Consider the following 19,583-nt stretch of genomic DNA (forward strand, 5'->3'; position numbering starts at 1 on the left):
TGTCGGCAGGCCCGAAAACCTACGGGTATAAGCTGTCGGGAGGAAAGGCCTGTATGAAAGTCAAAGGAATTACCCTAAACGTAGCAAACTGTGAAAAGATCAACTTTGACAGTTTGAAAGATCTAGTCCTGGACTATTGCACGGGTCTGCAAGAAAACACCTCAAAAAAGATAGAGGTGCAACAGCCCTCGATTGTAAGAAACAAAAATCAGTGGCAAATAGAGACAAAAACCCTTAAAAAACACAAAGGTGTTTATAACAAGAGGGTCCTAGGAGAAGGGTTTAAAACCCGGCCCTTCGGCTTTTGAAAAATGGATACGAGGTGGAAACACCCCTTTTCTGCAATTCTCGCAGGGCCTAGCAACTGTGGGAAAAGTTACTTTATAAAAAACGTATTGGATAATGCCAAACACACACTGTCTGTTATGCCTGAGAATATTTTGTGGTGTTACAGTTGTTGGCAACCTCTGTATAAAGAACTGCTCTGTAAATATCCCTTTACTAATTTTGTGGAGGGTCTGCCTAATGCTTTTGACGATGACCATTTGTTTCCTACTAATAAAGTGAATCTGATTATCGTGGATGATCTGATGAACTCTGCTTGTGAAAGCGATGAAATTGAGAAAGCCTTTACCAAGTACGTGCACCACAGGAAATTGAGCATTATGTATATCGTTCAGAACGTATTTTGTCAGGGGAAAAAGAGCCGTACAATTAACCTAAACACTAAGTACATGGTTCTGTTCAAAAACCCCAGGGATAAACTGCAAATCGCTACGCTTGCTCGGCAAATTTACCTCGGCAAGGCTCAATTCTTTCTAGAAGCTTTTGAGGATGCTACCAAAAGACCTTATGGCTACCTGGTGGTGGATTTAAATGCGTCCACGCCAGAAGCTTATAGACTAAGAACTGGTCTTTTCCCTCCAGACTGGCCGGTGGCTTCTACTTTGAAAAGAACAACCGCCGGGTATAAAAAGAGATGATTTATCGGCAGACCCTTTTTAACAGCTGGGGGTTGCCGACCGAAAACATGTCTAGCTGCGTGAAGAGAAACCTGGCTCTTTTAAAATTACTTAGCAAATCACCCCCGCAGAAAAGGAAGGCTATACTGTGTTTGGCCTCTGACGATTTAGTAGCGGCCATCTCAGAACTAGCACTCAATACCTTAAAAGGAAACGTGCCTTTGACGCAGAATCAAGTGAGCGTGCTGAAAAAGAAACGCACGCTTATAAAAACATTGTCTAATAAAAGGGTCTCGCTTAAAAGAAAGAAGCATCTGGTGAAGCAGTCTGGGGGGTTTATCGGCCCTTTGTTAAGTTTTGCTGTCCCTCTGATAACGGGGCTTTTGAATAACCGATAATGGAGTATGCAGAAAAAATGTACCTGGTGCCCAGTCATCAGCTGGAGCAATTAAGGGCTCCCCCTCCAGTGGAGGAAAATATCAGAACAACTGCAACTCGCTTACTGGATGCTGAAATGAAGTCTGTTCTTCAAAGGACTGACTTAGCCGAATACGAAAAGGCTAAACTCTACAGCGCTGTGCTTCAGAGATACCTAACGTACGTGAGGCAAAGTGATGCAGATAAAAGGAAAATAAGTCTGTTTCTACCAGAACAGAGTGACACCGCCAAACCTCCAGAAACAGAAAACACCTCAGACTCTGTGGTTCAGGAGCTGTTGGATAACGTGAATAAGCGTTATAAGAAAAACGCCTCAGTGTTGCTAAATAAGCTGGGCCAGGATAAAACTATCGCTTCCTGGAATGATAAAGGTGCATTTGTGTACAAAGGCTCGGTGGTGAATGGTTCTAACATGCTTGACTTAGTCACAGCCGTCACCCAGACGCGTTCTGTCCCTAGCAGACATGTACCTAAAGGATGGGATGTGTTTATCAATGCCATGGCAGAACTAAACGTTCCATCTTCCATCATGGGCAGTGCAGACAACAGAGTTCTTTTGGAACGCCTGAAGGCCTCAGCCACTGACGCTGGGATGGATCGAGAAACACCAACTCCTTTTTTGCCTTCTAAAAAACAAAAATTGGCTAAACTGTCTGACTGGCTCAGTGTGTGAAGTTTGTCATGTTCTAAAAATAATTTTTGAACTTGATCACATTTTGCTTTAAATAAAACACTTCTCTATATATAGAATATCTATTTAATATATATATATATTATGTCTAGGTATTTTTTCTGAATTGTTCATTGTTTTTAAGAAGAAAAATTAAGAAAAACAACCATCAGTTGCCTTTAAACCCCTCACCTGGGGTGCTTTACTGCGTGTCAATTTAATTTTCACATCCACCCCGTTCAACAAAAGTTTTTCTTGAAAAAACAGGTCGCTGTGTAGATGACCCAACAACTCCATTGTCCTGCTCTGGGACGTCAGCCTTGCACACCTCACAAATCCTAGATTCTCACCATCCAGCTGTTTTTTCGTGTTGTCCAGGAGTGTCTTTGTAAAACAGTCAGGCGGAAAATTGCTTACTAGGCGGTCTCCCAATGTAACGTCCAATTGACTGAAAATAGAGGCCACTGGGTAATTCACCAGGCCTACCGCGGCATCCCTGGGGAGTGCAGTCCCATCGCCTTTTACTATCTTGCAACAAAGGTAGAGTAGGATGTTGTTTAAATCCATATAATCTATGCCATTCCCTGCTATAAAAAAGTCGATGGGGGCAGTTTCTGTCACGGCTGACAGAGGCGGCACCTCGATGTAGATGCTTTTCTCAATGCTGGTCTGAGTAGGGGCTATCTGAAACAAGTCTAGTTCAGATTTGGTGCACTCTTCCGACCCGCAGTGAACGAAAGCCATGTTGACTAAAATATATCTCTTTTACCAGGTACAGAGCGTGTCCTCTTTCTCCCTGGCTTCCTCTTGGACTTTTGCTGATGGCCTGTCCTGCGTGTCAAGGCTCTTCTTTTAAAGGGTTTCGGGGGTCCTGTGCGTCGCGGATATGACGCATTTCTCTTTCTCTTCCTCCTTTTAATATACATCAGCCCTGACCCTTCCTGTTTAGCCGGATTCCCCACCTTCTCCAAGACAGCCTGGGAAACGTGGCCTACCACATCTCTGGCTATGTTTTGAGCGGCTGTTTTTATGTGGGGTTTAATAATCTCTAGCCCTCTTCGCAAAAGCGGTACAGCTTTTCGAAAAAGGCTACGGAATATACCGCCCACGCCGGCCCCGTACATCACAGGGGCTCCATGATATCCAGGAAGGGCATATCCAGCCTGGGCTTTGTAATAGTTGCTGTAGACTTTGGAGTCACCGTAATTTTTTACGATCGCCATAATAGTGTTTTGCTTTTTAGAAACCTCGCTCTTTCCGGGAACGCAGGTGCAGCTTCACAATCACCTTGCCAAAGCGAAATGAAACGCATCTGTTTTGATCCGTCTTTATTTCAATGGTGATGGTGTCGATGTGGTGTTGACTGATGGGTACGTAATGAGGCTTATCGTAGGTGATGGTAACAAACTCATTGTTATTTCCTCTGACAGGGACGCAGCGTAACAGGGGGACAGAAAAGTCCCCCACAAACTGGTGTTCTACAATATCCGTGTATAGATACAAGGAGTTGAAACCCCCTGTGATGTCTGCTGAGAAGGGACTCTTCTGGACACTGTGCCCGGGGGCCAAACCCAGAATGTTAGCTAGCTCCCCGAGGGTAGAAAACGTAGCAGTAGCATCGGTGGATTTAAGTCTACATTTTCTACTCATGGGGTCATAATTCATGATAACATCAGGCGGTCCAGAATGACGTGCCACAATGCTATTCATATGTTCCAATAATTCGGGTATAGTTGAGTAATAACCTCGCCGTAGGATATAACTCCATGGTTTATCTCCAAAGGTGATTTGGAAAGGGGTGTCCTCAGTAATGTTGTTCCAGCTGTGTGGATATTGTATTTCCGCTAACCCCACTTCCCAGGCCCCCGGGAGATCCAACGACTTTATTAGCTGTATTGTAAAGGCCGAGCTGGTGTTTTGGGGAAAAACCCCAGAGCTGGCGTTGCTGGGCAGAGTGATGTAGAAGCCCCCGTCCCCCATTTCTCTCCTTGCAGGTGGGATTGTTTTTATTCTCGCTTAAACGTTACAGAGTTGAGAAGCTTCTACCCAACTGTTAAATTTGTTGGGCCACCCCAGCCATTTCACCAATAGCTGCTTTTTTCTTCCTTTCCCTTTCTCTGCTAGAACTTTTTCAATCCTGTAAATCCTGTCTTGTTTGGGGTTCACCTTTTGTAATTCTTCAGGGTAAAACGACCCCGTCACTGTCTCACCCTCATAATCTTTTAATCGGTAGACAGGTCTCTCACCCCTGGTTAAGGCTTCATCCACTATGAATATCTCATCGGTAAATGTTTGTTCATAACCTTTTTTAAAGGCACCTTTGGTTTTAGAGAGTCTCACGTGGTCCCCTTTTCTAAAAGGAACAACAGCCTGTTTTATTTTAACATCATCTCCATAAACACTTTTCCAGACCTTCAGAGAATTTGCGGGGTTCACATCAGCAGGTCTGGTCCGTATAGTTCTGTGAAAGCTCCAGCTGTAACTCTTTATAAACTCAGATAATATGTCAATGTAGCGAAAGGTATTGTGGGCTGTAAAATATCTCCACATCCTAGATTTTAAAGTTCTGTTAAATCGCTCCACAACCCCCGCTTTGACTTCATTGTTAGTAACAAAATGGTGGACACCATGCCGCTTTAACAATCCACTTAAAGGTTTGTTTAAAAATTCTTTTCCCCGATCCGTTTGTAATTTTTGAGGCACGCGACCTTCGCTGAAAATAGCTTTAAAGGCCTTGGCTACCTCCTTGCCCGTCTTGTCCTTTAGGCCTAAGGCCCAGGCATATTTTGATAAAATGTCTATCACTGTTAAAATATACTTAAAACCGCTGTTGCGTTTGGAGAACCGGTGCATATCCACCAAATCTGCTTGCCATTGTGCATCCACGTCTGAGACAATGGTCTTGTCTCTTTTAAAATGTATTCGAGCAGGCTTGTGCAAAGAGTAAGCGTCTTGGTCCGAAAGCCATGATGTTACCTGTCTTCTGTTCAAAGTTTTACTGTGCTTTTTGACTGCTTGAAACAGAGGGTTCACCCCACCAAAGCTGCCAGCTTCCCTGGGGGTGTAATGTATTTTCTCTAACAGAGCAATCTGCGTAGACATGACTGTTATTTGTGTTAATAAAAGATGCTGTAAGTATGGAAGGAACACATTCACACCAACACATTTCATACAAGTTTTATTAAGCATCTGGATTAACACACCCTTTTACAGCCATCTGCAAATGGGCACCATGACACCCCCACCACTATCGCTATTAGGGAGTCCGAGTTAATTCATTCTTGCACGTTTGTTCTCGAGATCCATGTGTCAGATATGAGCAAAACAAGCGGGCACAAGATAGATTTACTCCCACAGGATTACCGATGTGCAATTTCTCAAAGGTTTCTAGAAAGTCATCGTCGACCTGGCAAGAGATTGTCAAAAAAGAGAATAAGCTACAGCTGCTGGTTTTTAGATTCACAAAACACCCATGATGCCCCCCACCTCGATTTTTTCATTTACCTGTTTGACTTCTTTTCCGTTCACCTTGTCCGACTCCTGGGAGAGATGGGCAGCATCCTCCACAGGGACAGATAACGAGAGGCCGTCTAGCTCGTCAGGCTGCCGTGGGAGGAGTTGGGTTTCGGGATCAGATCCTGGTGTATCCAATAGCAGAGGGGGCAAAGGGCCCCTTTTTGCCTCTCCCTCGTCCTCGGAACTGTTGCTGATGTGGCACTTTCTTCTCATGTGGTGGAAGGCCCTCGTCACCAAAACAAACTCCAAACTTCTGGTGGGGGTGGTGAAAGAGTCCATGTTTCTGCTCAGCGTTTGCACGCTCTCTGAAACACGCGCTCTTGGAACAAGATGGCTTCTTTTGTGTGGCGCTAGAACTTATGGGGAAGTGCTATGCTCTGATTGACAGAGGGTGTCACGGGAAGCTCTTAGAGGGGTCACACGACCAGCTTCCGGTCTGGTCAACGGGTCCCAGAACTGCACCCCCCAAATGGTCAAAGCGATTTGTGGGGCAGTCCTACAGGGAAAAAAACCCTCCTGATTGGTAGAGGGAGGCAGGGTGAGTTCTTAGAGGGGTCACACAACCCACTACTGGGCGGGTCTTCCGGTCCCGGAACTGCCCCCTGATTGGTCAAAGCAGTTCACGAGGCAGTCCTACAGGGAAAAAACCCCTCCTGATTGGTGGAGGGAGGCGGGGCGAGTTCTTAGAGGGGTCACACGACCCACTTCTGGGCGGGTCATCCGGTCCCGGAACTGCCCCCCGATTGGTCAAAGCGGTTCGCGGGGCGGTCCTACGGGGAAAGCCCTTCCTGATTGGTAGAGGGAGGCGGGGCAAGTCCTTAGAGGGGTCACATGACACCCCTTACTTCCGGTCACCTGCCCCTCTTGACCCCGGATGTATTACCCCCAAGGGCGGGACTTCCGGTGACAGGGGACGGGCCTAACGGGGGTCACATGACATCCTTTTTTACTTCCGGTCACCTGTCCCTCTCGACCCGGATGTACTACCCTCCAGGGGCGGGACTGCCGGTGACAAGGGAGAAGGAACTTCCGGGGAGTCGGGGGGGGACTTCCAGGGTCAGGTGGCAGGGCTAATGTTTGATTGATGGTAGGGCCCTTATACTACTCTCCTACCCCATAGCAGAGCTGGCCGCATACCACCAAGGTCTAGCTTCCCACCGAAGTATATGAGGTGCAAGCTGGAAACAAGCTGGCACAGACAGAGCACATTGTCCTCCAGCAATCCCTCTCTTGTTCCCATTCAAGGTAGCAGGAGCTCTTTGATCTATTTGTCTGTGCTTCATTCCCCGAGCACTCATCCAGGTCAGATGTCTCTTAGGACCTGAGTTGCCACCATCTGGACAATGGGACTTGGGTCATTCTGTAGTACCTGGAGAGCTGGAATTACAGAGAATATGACTCACTTTTCATATAGTCACCTATGCCTGCAGTAGCTGGAGATTTAGTACCAGTGAGTACCAAGCTACAGAAGCTCTCTGTACAAACAAAGCTTTAGGTTCCTCCATTGGGATCCTTCCAAGCTCCAAACTGAGATGGAGGAGGGGGGAGAGGGGAGACCCTGACCCTACCAGAAACTCATCCAATTGGAAGGTGCTCCATTGACTCAATAGCTTCTGCTTTTAAGTTATTTTACATCTCCTGACAGAAATAAATCTGATGGTGTGGAGTTTGGGGTAGCAAAAAGTGGCTTCCAGGGAGCCGATGGAGCCCAAAGAGTGGATCACACAGGTTGGGAAGAGGCATTGCCAGGATAGCCAGGAGATGCACTGACTTATATCACACTGGCTGCAGTTTCCTCCAGGTACGTCTACACCGCAAAGTTAATTCAAAATAACAGCTGTTATTTTGAATTAACTTTAATAGCATCTATACATGCAAACCGCTATTTCGATATTAATTCGAAATAGCAGAGCGCTTAATTCAAATTTGGTAAACCCCAGAGCTATTAAAGGGATAGACCCTGGCCCGTGCCAGATCCAAGCCTACCAGCCAAGAGCCAGCAGTGGCCACTGGGGCCCCTGAGCCAGTAGCCACAAAACGTGAGCCAGCAAGGCACTGGCAGCCAACCCTCCACTGCTCCTCAGGAGCAGTCTGCCAGCACCCAGGAGCCTGACAGGGGCTGGAGAAGGCGGGTGCCTTCCTGGTCCAGGGTGGAGATCATGGACCTTATTCAGGTTTGGGAGGGATGCCCCAGCATCCATGATCTCCGCACTAGACAGAGGAACACGGCCGTCAATGGCAGGATAGCTGCCAGCCTGGCCACCAAAGGCCACATGCGAACCCAGGAGCAGGTTTGCATGACATTCAAGTTGGTGCGGTGAGACCCCCAACCTTGGGCCCTGATCTTCCCTTCTCCTTTCTTCCCTTTGCTTCTCCCTTCCAACTTCCTCCTCCCAGGTTTCACCCTCCCCTCTCCCACCCACTCTATTCCTCTCTCCCACCTCCTTTTCCCAGTCTCCCCAGAGGTTCACCCTGTTGTTCAATAAACCCAGTTTCTATTTTTGAACATACATGTCTTTTATTTGACATCAGGAAGGGAGGCTAGGGAGGAGTAAGTAGATGGACGTGAGGGAGGAATGGGGCACGAGCCCCCGGTGGGGAGGACCGGGGTGGTTCTGAGGGCTCCTCGGGGTGGACACTCTCCTGCAGGGCCTCCTGGATCCTGACAGCCCCCCAATGGACTCCCCGGACGGTAGCCTGCAGCAAGTGCAGCTGGGCTGATGGCAACAACCCTACGAGACGCACCGGTGTGCCCAGGGGCAGCTCTGGCTCCATGTGGCCGAGTGCTGTGGTGTCCCGAGTGCAGGCACTCAGGGCACTCCAAGACAGGACTGCTTTGTTGTCCCTCATCGGGGTAGACAAGCGAGCGGGGAACCCGGGGTGGGGGTAGGGTCCCGTGAAGCACGGAGCTCAGTTAGCCTGAGGCAGCAGCCCCACACACTATGTCCTAACCTGATGCCCTGCCAGCACTGGTTCCGGCCAGCCTGAACTTCGGTTCAGGGTCCACTCAGTGTGGACGCGCTATTTCAAAATAACAAAATGCTATTTTGAAATAGGTTTTGTGTATAGATGCATAATTCGAATTAGCTTAATTCAAATGAACAATTTCGAATTAAGTTAACTTGAATTAACGCTGTAGTGTAGACGTACCTCTTTCAGAGCAGACTAAAGCTGAATCTGTCCTTTGATGTGTGGCTGATGCACTTCACACCTGTGGTATCAGTTACTGCTTGCTTGTCAGCTAAATTTCTTTATAACTCACTAATGAATAGGATTTCACCTGTATTTGTTACTTACAGGTCAACAGATGTTCCATGTCCAGCCATTTCATATTTTTGGTGTCCGTATGTTCCAGGATGATGCCTAAATAAGCAGTGTAAAATAAACATCAATAAAAAACCTTCTCTTGTTAAGTGCAAGGTGATAACATTGGCCCTTTGGCTTCTATTGTGGGTCTAAGGTGAGCTGTAGGCAAGAAAATACTAGAAAAGTTTAGCGTCCACACTGAAGAGAATAAGAGAAAAAAATTAAGAATGTTTACATAAAACCTCATTTGCTTTAAACAATCTATGTTCCTCTTGCCACTGCTGTCAGTTATTGGAGATATACTAGGATAGTGTATTAATCTAGTGGTGTGAACAAAGGGCTGGGGCCAGGAATAAGTGCGTACTAAGCAAGGATCTCACATGGATAAATTAATTAGGCCACAGTGCTTGCCTGGCTTGCATGGGTGTGCTAAGGAAAGGATGGCACAGGGCCAAAGGGGAGGAATCTAGTGCTTCCTGGGCAAGGCAATCAGGAACCTGCAACAGCAGGCACTGTGTGGCGGTGGCCTGCCTACCTCCCAGTGATGAAGCACCAGTAAGGAACAGTGAACAACACTGAGCTTAGGTCTATAGTTTGAGTCCACACTAACTCTGACTACTAAAAATAGAGTGCAGGTAAGATGACAGAAGCAGTCGGAGGAGCTAGCCACCTTGAGAACAGACTTTTGGGTTTGGATGGGATCATCCTTGGAATAGTTAACCCCTCCTGCTACTCCTGCCACAGCTACTCTATTTTTAGCACACTAGTTTGATCGGAGAATAAACATACCCTACGTGACAGTGTGCCAGCCTCTGCTACTAAATGACTGCGCCATCTCAAAGCATTCTATTGCAACTTACAAATTCCTCCTAACACCACACTGGAGAAGTAGGAGAACATTAACATCTCCATTTATGCATGAGAAGTCACAGCACGGAGAGATTAATAGTAGCTCAGTGCTGCACACAGGGACTTTTTCTGTCTACCTCAAAGGGAATACCAAAAGGGACACGGCACACTTTCTCTCACCAGCTAACTTGGCTGCAACTGCCCGGATCTCTTCCCAGCTGCTGCAGAAGTATGTGATGGTAGTTTTGTAAAAGTTCTCCAGTAGCTCAGCCTTCTCTTTGGCCTAGAGAAAATCAGGGACACATGAGCTCTCTCTGGCTAGAAATGCCCTTTGACTGCCAACACATGCCTTTACAAACCACAAGTAAACAGTCTGTGTTCCTCTTGCCACTGCTGTCAGTTATTGGACTCACTCAGACTTTTTTTTTAATTTAAACAAGTAAATAAAAGAAAGGACAGGAGGCTGTGTAGAAGTGGGGAAAGTGGGAATCTATGGCAGATTTACATTCCTCTCACCCTCAGTCCTGTATCCCACTCTAATAGGGTACGTCTACACTACAACGTTAATTCGAACTCACTTAGTTCGAATTACTTAATTCGAACTAAGCTAATTAAAACTAACGGATCTAGACTAAAAAACTAGTTCGAATTAGCGTTTTACTAATTCGAACTAGCATGTCAACATTAAGTGGACCCTGAACCGGGCTTAAGGATTGCCGGAAGCAGTGCCGGCAGGTCATCAGAGGAGGACTTAGAGCGTGGAGATGCTGTCTCAGGCTAGCCGAGGGCTGTGCTTAAAGGGTCCCAACCCCCACCCCGGACAGACAGTTCTCAGGGGTGCCCCGCTTGCAAAGCAGTCTTGGCTTGGAGTGCCCGGAGTACCCACACTGGGCACATCACAGCACTTGGCCATCAGACCGGCTGCACTTGCCGCAGCCTGCCATCTGGGGAGATGGGGCAATTGGGGGGCTGCAGGAGAGCTTCCACCACAAAAGCCCGCAGAGCCAGCCCAGTCCTCCCCATCGGGGGCGCGTACCCCATTCCTCCCTCAACTCCTTCCACTTACCCTTCCTAGCCCCTCTTCTTGATGTACAAAATAAAGGACAATTGTGTTCAAAAATGGAATCTGTCTTTATTGAACAAAACTGGGGGAGACTGGGAAAAGGGAGTGGAAGAGGGGAAGAGAGAGGGTGGCAGAGGGGAGGGCAACTAAAATGATCAGGGGTTGGGAACAGGTCTCATATGAAGAGAGGCTAAAGAGACTGGGACTTTTCAGCTTAGAAAAGAGGAGACGGAGGGGGGACACGATAGAGGTCTCTAAAACCAGGAGTTGGGTGGAGAGGGTGCATACAGAAAAGTTCTTCATTAGTTCCCATAAAGAAGGACTAGAGGACACCAAAGGAAAGGAATGGGTAGCAGGCTTCAAACTAGTAACAGAAAGTTGTTCTTCGCAAAGCACAGAGTCAACCTGTGGAACTCCTTGCTGCTGGAGGCTGTGAAGGCTACAACTAGAACAGAGTTTAAAGGGAAGTGAGATCAAGCCATGGAGGTTGGGTCCATGGAGTGGTATTAGCCAGGGGGTAGGAGTGGTGTCCCTGCCCAAAGTTTGTGGAAGGCTGAGGAGGGATGGCACGAGACAAATGGCTTGGTCACTGTCTTCGGTCCATCCCCTCCAGGGTCCCTAGGGTTGGCCGCTGTCGGCAGACAGGCTACTGGGATAGATGAACCTTTGTTCTGACCCAGGATGGCCATTGTAAGCTCAGTGCTCAGGGTCGGGGGTCTCAGTGGACCCCCTTGATTTTCATGCACACCTGCTCCTGGGTGGCCAGGCTGGCAGCTCTCCTGCCCTAGCCGGCCACCTTCCTGTGCCTAGTGCGGAGATCGTGGATGAGGTCCACGATATCCGCACTAGCCCAGGAGGGAGCCCGCCTTTTGCGGTCCCGGGCAAGCTCCCAGGACCTGCCAGCCTGGTCCCGGGAAGAGGGGGAGGGCTGGGGGGCATCGGGTGGGTGGCTCGATCCGCACCAGGTGCAGGGTCTGCTGGCTGGGTGCTGGCAGGCTTGCACCTGGCACGGGCACCGTAGCCAGCCCGTGCCCCTTTAAGGGGTCCGGGGCCGGGAGGGGGGCATAGAGTTTCCCTGGTGTTGGCCGGAGTGGCCACCAGGGAAAGCTGGGGAGGGCTAGCCTCCCACTAGTTCGCATTAAGGGGCTACACAGCCCTTAATTCGAACTAGTAAATTTGAACTAGGCTTAATCCTCGTGGAATGAGGATTACCTAGTTCGAACTAAGCGCTCCGTTAGTTCGAATTAAATTCAAACTAACGGAGCGCTAGTGTAGCACCTATGAAAGTTAGTTCGAACTAACGTCCGTTAGTTCAAACTAACTTTGTAGCATAGACATACCCATAGATACTTACATTGCCCATCACACATTCCCCCTGCTTCTACACCACAAGCCTATGCTGTCAATAATCTCATATAATTCTGTAGGTCACTCACAAGGTGTCTGCAGATATCCATCTGGAGCTCCTCAGGGTTCAGCTTGGTTCTCCAACTAAGATGCTCATTAAGTATAGTTTGGAGCCTCTTCAGTCCCAAAAATGGGGCACAGAGATGAAATGTAGCTCTGCACTCCTGAAAAAGAGGGTTGCACCAGTGAATTGTTCCATAACACGTATTGTGCTCATTCAAATGGAACTCATGTCCTTGACTGCTCATCTACCCCAAGAATAAAAGGGATTCCCCTGAAGTAATAGACAGAAAATATGCCAGCATGACTTTAATAGGGGGAAAGGGATTCTACTTCTGGAGTATTGCATCCAATTCTGGGCACCCCATTACTTAAAAAATGTTGATACATTGGAGAAAGTCCAATGGAGGGCAACAAAGATGATTAGGAGGCTGGAACACATGATTTACAAGGAGAGGCTGAGGGATTTGGGATTATTTAGTCTTCAGAAGAGAAGAGTGAGGGGAGCTTTGATAGAAGGCGTTAACTACCTGAAGGGGGATTTCAAAGAGGATGGAGAGAGGCTGTTCTCAGTGGTACTAGATGACTGAATGAGGAGCAATGGTCTCAAGTTACAGTGGGGGAGGTCTAGGTTGGAGATTCGGAAAAACTATTTTCCTAGGAAGGTGGTGAAGCACTGGAATGGGTTACCTAGGGAGGCAAAGGAACCTCTAAATCTAGAGTTTTCAAATCCTAGCTTGACAAAGCCCTGGCTGGGATTGTTTAGTTGAGGCTGGTCCTGTTTTGGGCAGGAGGTTGGACTCAGTGACCTCCTGAGGTCTCCTCCAAACCTATGGTTCTATGATTTTATAATACTGAAAACTGGAGATAGCAGCAATGTTTTTTCAGAACAGATGTAGCTATGAAAGCTGCTTCACTAGGCATAGCTGTGGTCTTTCCTCTGTTGTGGGGAGGCAGGAACGTGGGGTGCAGAGATAGGCAGGAATGAACTCTTGGGATCAGACCCATGACCTATCCTGAACTCCAGTGAGACAACCCTGGCTGCTAAGGACCAGCCTGTCTGGGATTGACTCAAAAGGAGGGCAATGAACTGAGGGAAGAATTTAGGTCTCCACTGCGGGAAGGAATAGCAGAGCTCCCCTGGCATCAGGAGGAAGATTCTTTTTGCTTAGTAATTAAGTCACTGTCATTCTTACCATTGAAACCTCAGGGCTTGGATCTTGCAGGTGCAGCAGAAGCGTGACCCAGCTCTGTCTAACCTGCTTGGCAAAATAGTCCTTCCATTTTCTCTTTGCAGAGCCGGCCAGGATACCAAACAGGACAAAGGCCAATGCACGAAGAGTGTTGTCCTCCTATAGCCAAGAAAGCCACACAGGTTGGTAACGAAGAAATAACCACATCATGTATCTAGCACAGCTGTCTCTTCTACATTAGGGTAGAGTGATTCCAACTACAGAAGTTTAAAAGAACTGGAATTAATCAAGTTTGGGCCAAATGTGTTGATTCATCAAAATACTTTGAAGACAGTTCAATTTTGACAACATTCTTCCAGAAGCCAAGTAGGGGTACTTGGTCAGCTTCTTGGTGACCCATCTAGCAGGCTAACTGGGATCTTGGGCTTCCTGGCCCTCACCTTCAGAACAGCCTGTCTGGCAGGCTGACAAGGAGCCAGGAAATGTGCACCCTGGCACCTCTAATTCCCAGTGTTTCCAGGTTCCCTGTCTCCAGCATAGTCTGCCAGTAGACTGCCCTCAGGCAAGGCTCCCAGTAGAGCTGGGTTGAGAATAGTATTACGGTTTCACAAAGAGTTTTGAAATTTGGGCTGGGGGGTGTGTCCCCCAAATAGGAACAAAACCAAAATTTGAAATCTCAAACTTCTCTGCAAAATGGAATAATTTCAACCATCTGACATAAAAATCGTATGGAGCAGGCCCAAAACAGTCTATTACACCCTGTATGCCCATTTTCCTTGTATGCAGCTACCTAATCTAGTATTCATACTTCCTTTGCCATTCTCATTGGAAATAAAGATGAACAGAAGGGTGAGACTGAAGGAGCAGGGATGGCATCCTCATTTTCTTAATTCTCTGCTCCTCCATAAAACACATCTCTTCCCTAAGGCCTAAAATCACTTCATTCTGACATGAACAATGCCCAGTGAGGACACATCATGCATTGTAAATGGAGCCTCATCAATGTCAGCTGAACTGGGGTTGAAGGCTTCTGTTCACGTACATTATCGAAGTACTTCCGGATCTGTGTGGTGAGGTCTCTGAAGGAAGAACCTATGTCCTTCCCTTTCAGCTCGTTCAGAACGTTGGCCAGTGCCTTCAGGCTTTCGGCAGTGACTTCAGAACTGAAAGTGTCTTCTAAAGTCCTGATCAGTGCCTCCAGAAGAAACTTCTTGTACTTTTTCACCTGTTCAGACGTATGACATTAAAAAACACTTTCCACTAACCACATTTCTAATATTTTTTTTAGCAATTATGAAGCAGTGGGAATTTCATCTGCCCCCCTATTGACCTATAGCTATATTTTACAACAGGTACTAGCTACAATAAGCCAAACTCTGTGCCATATTACACCTATGTAATCCTATTAGATTTCTAATTACTTAGATTTGAAGGCCAAAAGGGACCATTGTGATCATTCAGTCTGACCTCCTTCACAACACAGAACCTCCCCAAAATAATGTCTGTTTGACTAGAGCACCTCTTTTAGAAAAACAGCCCATCTTGTTTTTAAAGTTGCTACTGATAGAGACCCCACCACAACCCTTGGTAAATGGTTCCAATGATTAAAATTACCATTAAAATGTATGCCTTACTAGCAGTCTGAATTAGTTTAGCTTCATTCCCCCTCCCTCCCCCATTGAATCTAAAGGCACATTTTCTAGCCCTTTGAAAATTCTTGTGACTCTTCTCCAATTTATCAACATCCTTCTTGAATTGCAGGCATGATCCTGACAGTATTCTAGCAGTTCTCACACCAGTGCCATAAGCAGAGGTAAAATAACTTCTTTATTCTTATTCAGAATCCCTCTGTCTATGCCTCCGAGGATCACCTCAGCTCTTTTGGTCACAGCTTTGTACTGGGTGCTTACGTTCAGCTGATTATCTATCATGATTTGAGTTTTTTAGTGTCTCTGTTTCCTGGAATAGAATCTCTCATCGTGGAAATAAAGCCTACACTCTTCATTCCTAGGAGTATACATTTACATATGATCATATTAAGTACATATTGTTTCCTTATGCCCAGCTTACCAAGAGAACAAACCTGCTGTGTATTGACTGCAAAGAGGTTACAGGGGTATGAGAGAGCAGACATTGGCCTAGTGCATTGTGCATGGCCTCTGTAAATCCTGAGCAATTGTTTCCTTTAGTTTCTCTAGTTATGCTGCATTGTATTCAGTATTCTATCTTACCTTCTCAGGTGCCCCATAGACTAAATTGCCTAGGCCTCTTACAGCCATTTGACGGACAATGCTGTTATTGTCCCGTGACCTTTCTTCTAAGCTATGTAAGATAGACTTAAGGATCTTCTTCTCCCTGAGTATGGGATCAGTCATTAGCTGAAATAAAATCAACATGTCCATTAGCTCTAATATGTTCATTAAGATAGCGAATATAATTTGAGGAGACACGTAATACACTGTAATTTATTATTCTATATGAATGAGTACTGTGTTAAAAACATGGATTTTTCCTTTTAGGCACTATAATGGGTGATTGCTCATCCCTTGAAAGCCTCTCAGTGACTGCATTTGATACCACAATCCTTTTCTCGCCCAGGTGCATCCTGCCAGTCGATCTTAGTGAGTCTTCCATGGCTCAGCCCTCTGGCCAAGTCCCAAAGTCCAAACAAATGCCTTTTAGGTCCTGTTGCCCTCACTAGGGTCTTCAGCCCCAACTCTGGACCCTTTATAGTCTGTTCTTTGTTCAACCTCTCCATAAGCCTTGTCCCCTTCATCGGGTTTATGCCACTGGGGAACCTGAGCCTGCCCACTACTCTTGGTTCCAACCTAGAAATAGCAGCGAGTCATTGCTTCATTTCAGTTTATTGCTACTTTTTCCTTGGGTTCTTCCTATGGGGCCACTTTCAGTTTCTCCCTCTAATTATATGTTTAAGGCTCGTAAGGACTCTCTCTCTGCAAATTCAGCTTCAGAAAATGCTGCCTGAAATAAACCCCTGTGAATTGGTTTGGCCAGAGAATAGCATCTTTTCTTGGCCCTCCACTTCCTGAAAGGAACTGACCTAATAAAGCCCTGTAGCTCCATATATCTGAGCCAGCTGGGCTCTGATTGGCAGCTTTCATGAGGCCTCTTGAAAACCCACGTTTGTGACTCCTTTCCTAGGTGGGGTGTAGAAAGATTTTGGGGCACAAACAGATTCCTAGAACCACCAGATGAGCCTCTAAAATAGCGACTTAGCGTAAATGTGAAATATGACACAGACGTTATAGCAAGGCTGTGGAGAGGGAGGATGCTCCAGTAGTTAGCAGCCTAGGACTTAGGAGGTTCCAGTTCAATTTCCTGCACCCTCAAAGACTTCCTAGATGATGTTGGGCAAGTCACTTGGGCCTTCTGTGCATCAGTTTCCTGTTTGCAAAATGGGACTAATAGTGTTTCCCTGCCTCACAGGGGTATTGTAGGGATACATACTTTTAAAGAGTTTTGAGGCACTCAGATACTACATTATCATTTTGAAGTACTCAGATAATACACGTTTCTAAAAGGATGTTTTAAGGAAGATGGAGAAAAATTGTTCTCCTTGGCCTCTAAGGATAGGATAAGAAGCAATGAGCTTAAATTACATCAAGGGAAGTTTAGGTTGGACAGCAGGAAAAACGTCCTGCCTGTCAGGGTGGTTAAACCCTGCAATAAATTGCCTCAGGAGATTGTGGAATCTGCATCACTAGAAATATTTAAGAGCAGGTTAGACAAACACCTGTCAGGGATGATCTAGACTGTGCTTGGTCCTGCCGTGATGGCTGGGGATTGGACTCGAAGACCTCTCAAGATCCCTTCCAGTTCGAATGTTCTATGAATCTATTATTCTAGATTAATGAGAATCTAAGATAGATGTTAATGTATTTGTATGTTGCTTATTTTATAGTATTAGGACACTAGATTCATTTAGAAGATTTGCTGAGCTAGACCAAAATCAGGAGCTGTTGGTCAGTATTAGCCCTAGGAATTGTCAGAAAAGGTCTAGTAATGCAAATTCTATGGCTACATCTACATTGGCATGATTTTGCGCAAAAGCAGCTGCCAGTCTACACTGGCGGGGAGTTCTTGCACAAGAACACTGACATTCTAATGTCTAAAATCAGTGCTTCTTGCGCAAAAACTATGATGCTCCCACTCAGGAAAAAGCCCTCCTGTGCAACTGTTCTTGCGCAAGAGGCCAGTGTAGACAGGCCACATTAATTTCTTGTGCAAGAAAGCCCAATGGCTAAAATGGCCATCGGAGCTTTCTTGCGCAAGAGAGCGTCTACACTGGCACGGATGATTTTGCAGAAAAGCGCCTCTTAGCACAACAGCACATGCCAGTCTAGACGCTCTCTTGCGCAAATATTCTAATGCGAAAACTCTTGCGTTAAAAGTATGGGTATGTCTACACTACAAAGTTAATTCGAACTAACAGCCATTAGTTCGAATTAACTTTAATAGCGGCTATACATACAAACTGCTAGTTCGAATTTAAATCGAACTAGCGGAGCGCTTAATTCGAACTAGGTAAACCTCATTCTACGAGGAGTAACGCCTCGTTCGAATTAAGTAGTTCAAATTAAGGGCTGTGTAGCCACTTAATTCGAACTAGTTGGAGGCTAACCCTAATCAGGTTGCCCTGATGGCCACTCTGGGCCAAACCAGGGAAACTTTTCTGCCCCTCTCCCAGCCCCAGAGCCCTTAAAGGGGCATGGTCTGGCTACAGTGCCTGTGCCAGTGGCAAGCCTGCCAGCACCCAGCCAGCAGACCCTGCACCTGGCATGGCATGAGCCAGCCACCCGCTGCCACCCAGCCCTCCGCCTCTCCCCAAGACCAGGCTGGCGGCTCCTAGGAGCCTGCCCAGGGCCACAAGAGGCAGGCGCCCGCCTGGTCTAGTGCAGAGATCGTGGACATTATCGAGGTTTGGGGGGAGGCCTCCAGCGTCCACGACCTCCACACTAGGCACAGGAATGCAGCCGTCTAGGGCAGGATAGCTGCCAGCCTGGCCACCAAAGGCCACATCCAAACCCAGGAGCAGGTTTGCATGAAAATCAAGTTGTTCCAGTGAGACCCCCGACCCTGAGCCCTGCGCTTAGTACATAAGAACATAAGAATGGCCGTACTGGGTCAGACCAAAGGTCCATCTAGTCCAGTAGCCTGTCTGCCAACAGCGGCCAACACCAGGTACCCCAGAGGGGATGGACCGAAGACAATGACCAAGCAATTTGTCTCGTGCCATCCATCTTCAGCCTTCCACAAACAGAGGCCAGGGACACCATTCCTACCCCCTGGCTAATAGCACTCCACGGACCCAACCTCCATGAATTTATCTAACTTCTCTTTAAACTCTGTTATAGTTCTAGGCTTCAAAGCCTCCTGTGGCAAGGAGTTCCACAGGTTGACTATAAGAAGAACTTTGTGTGAAGAAGAACTTTCTTTTATTAGTTTTAAACCTGATGTCCATTCATTTCATTTGGTGACCTCTAGTCCTTATATTATGGGAACTAATGAAGAACTTTTCTTTATGCACCCTCTCCACACCACTCATGATTTTATAGACCTCTATCATATCCCCCCTCAGTCTCCTCTTTTCTAAGCTGAAAAGTCCCAGTCTCTTTAGCCTCTCTTCATATGGGACCTGTTCCAAACCCCTAATCATTGTACTTGCCCTTTTCTGAACCCTTTCTAAGGCCATATCTTTTTTGAGGTGAGAAGACCACATCTGTACACAGTTCTGAAGATATGGCGTACCATAGTTTTATACTTCCCCTCCTCCTTCTTCCCCTGGCTTCCCCCTTCCAGCTCCCTCCTCCCAGGTTTCTACCTCCCCTCTCCCACCCTCTTTCTTCCCCTCTCCCACCTCCTTTTCCCAGTCCCCCAGAGGTTAATCCCCCCCGCCCCCAGTTTTGTTAAATAAAGAGAGTTTCTTTTTTTGAACACGTGTCCTTTATTTTTTACATCAGGAAGAGGGGGCTCGGGAAGGGTAAGTGGAAGGAGGTGAGGGAGGAATGGGGCACGAGCCCCCGATGGGGAGGACTGGGGTGGCTCTGCGGGCTCCTCGGGGTGGAAGCTTTCCTGTAGGGCCTCCTGGATCCTGACAGCCCCCTGATTGACCTCCCCCGGATGGCAGCCTGCGGCAAGTGCAGCCGGGCTGATGGTCG

General features: G+C 47.0%; 1 protein-coding gene across 1 annotated transcript; it reads right to left on the reverse strand.

Moving 5' to 3' along the window:
- Positions 1–6,633: 6,633 nt before the first annotated feature.
- On the reverse strand, positions 6,634–16,446 carry LOC142825331 (protein maestro-like). The gene is made up of 7 exons (XM_075917287.2): positions 15,636–16,446; positions 14,447–14,629; positions 13,408–13,563; positions 12,241–12,375; positions 9,922–10,024; positions 8,884–8,949; positions 6,634–6,963 (listed from the first exon to the last, which is right to left on the reverse strand). The coding sequence occupies exons 1-7, from the start codon at positions 15,822–15,824 to the stop codon at positions 6,890–6,892; spliced, it is 906 nt and encodes a 301-aa protein (XP_075773402.2). The 5' UTR covers positions 15,825–16,446; the 3' UTR covers positions 6,634–6,889.
- Positions 16,447–19,583: the final 3,137 nt, after the last annotated feature.

This window comes from Pelodiscus sinensis, chromosome 1 (assembly GCF_052426305.1).
Source record: "Pelodiscus sinensis isolate ZL-2025 chromosome 1, ASM5242630v1, whole genome shotgun sequence".
Taxonomy (NCBI): Eukaryota; Metazoa; Chordata; order Testudines; family Trionychidae; genus Pelodiscus; species Pelodiscus sinensis.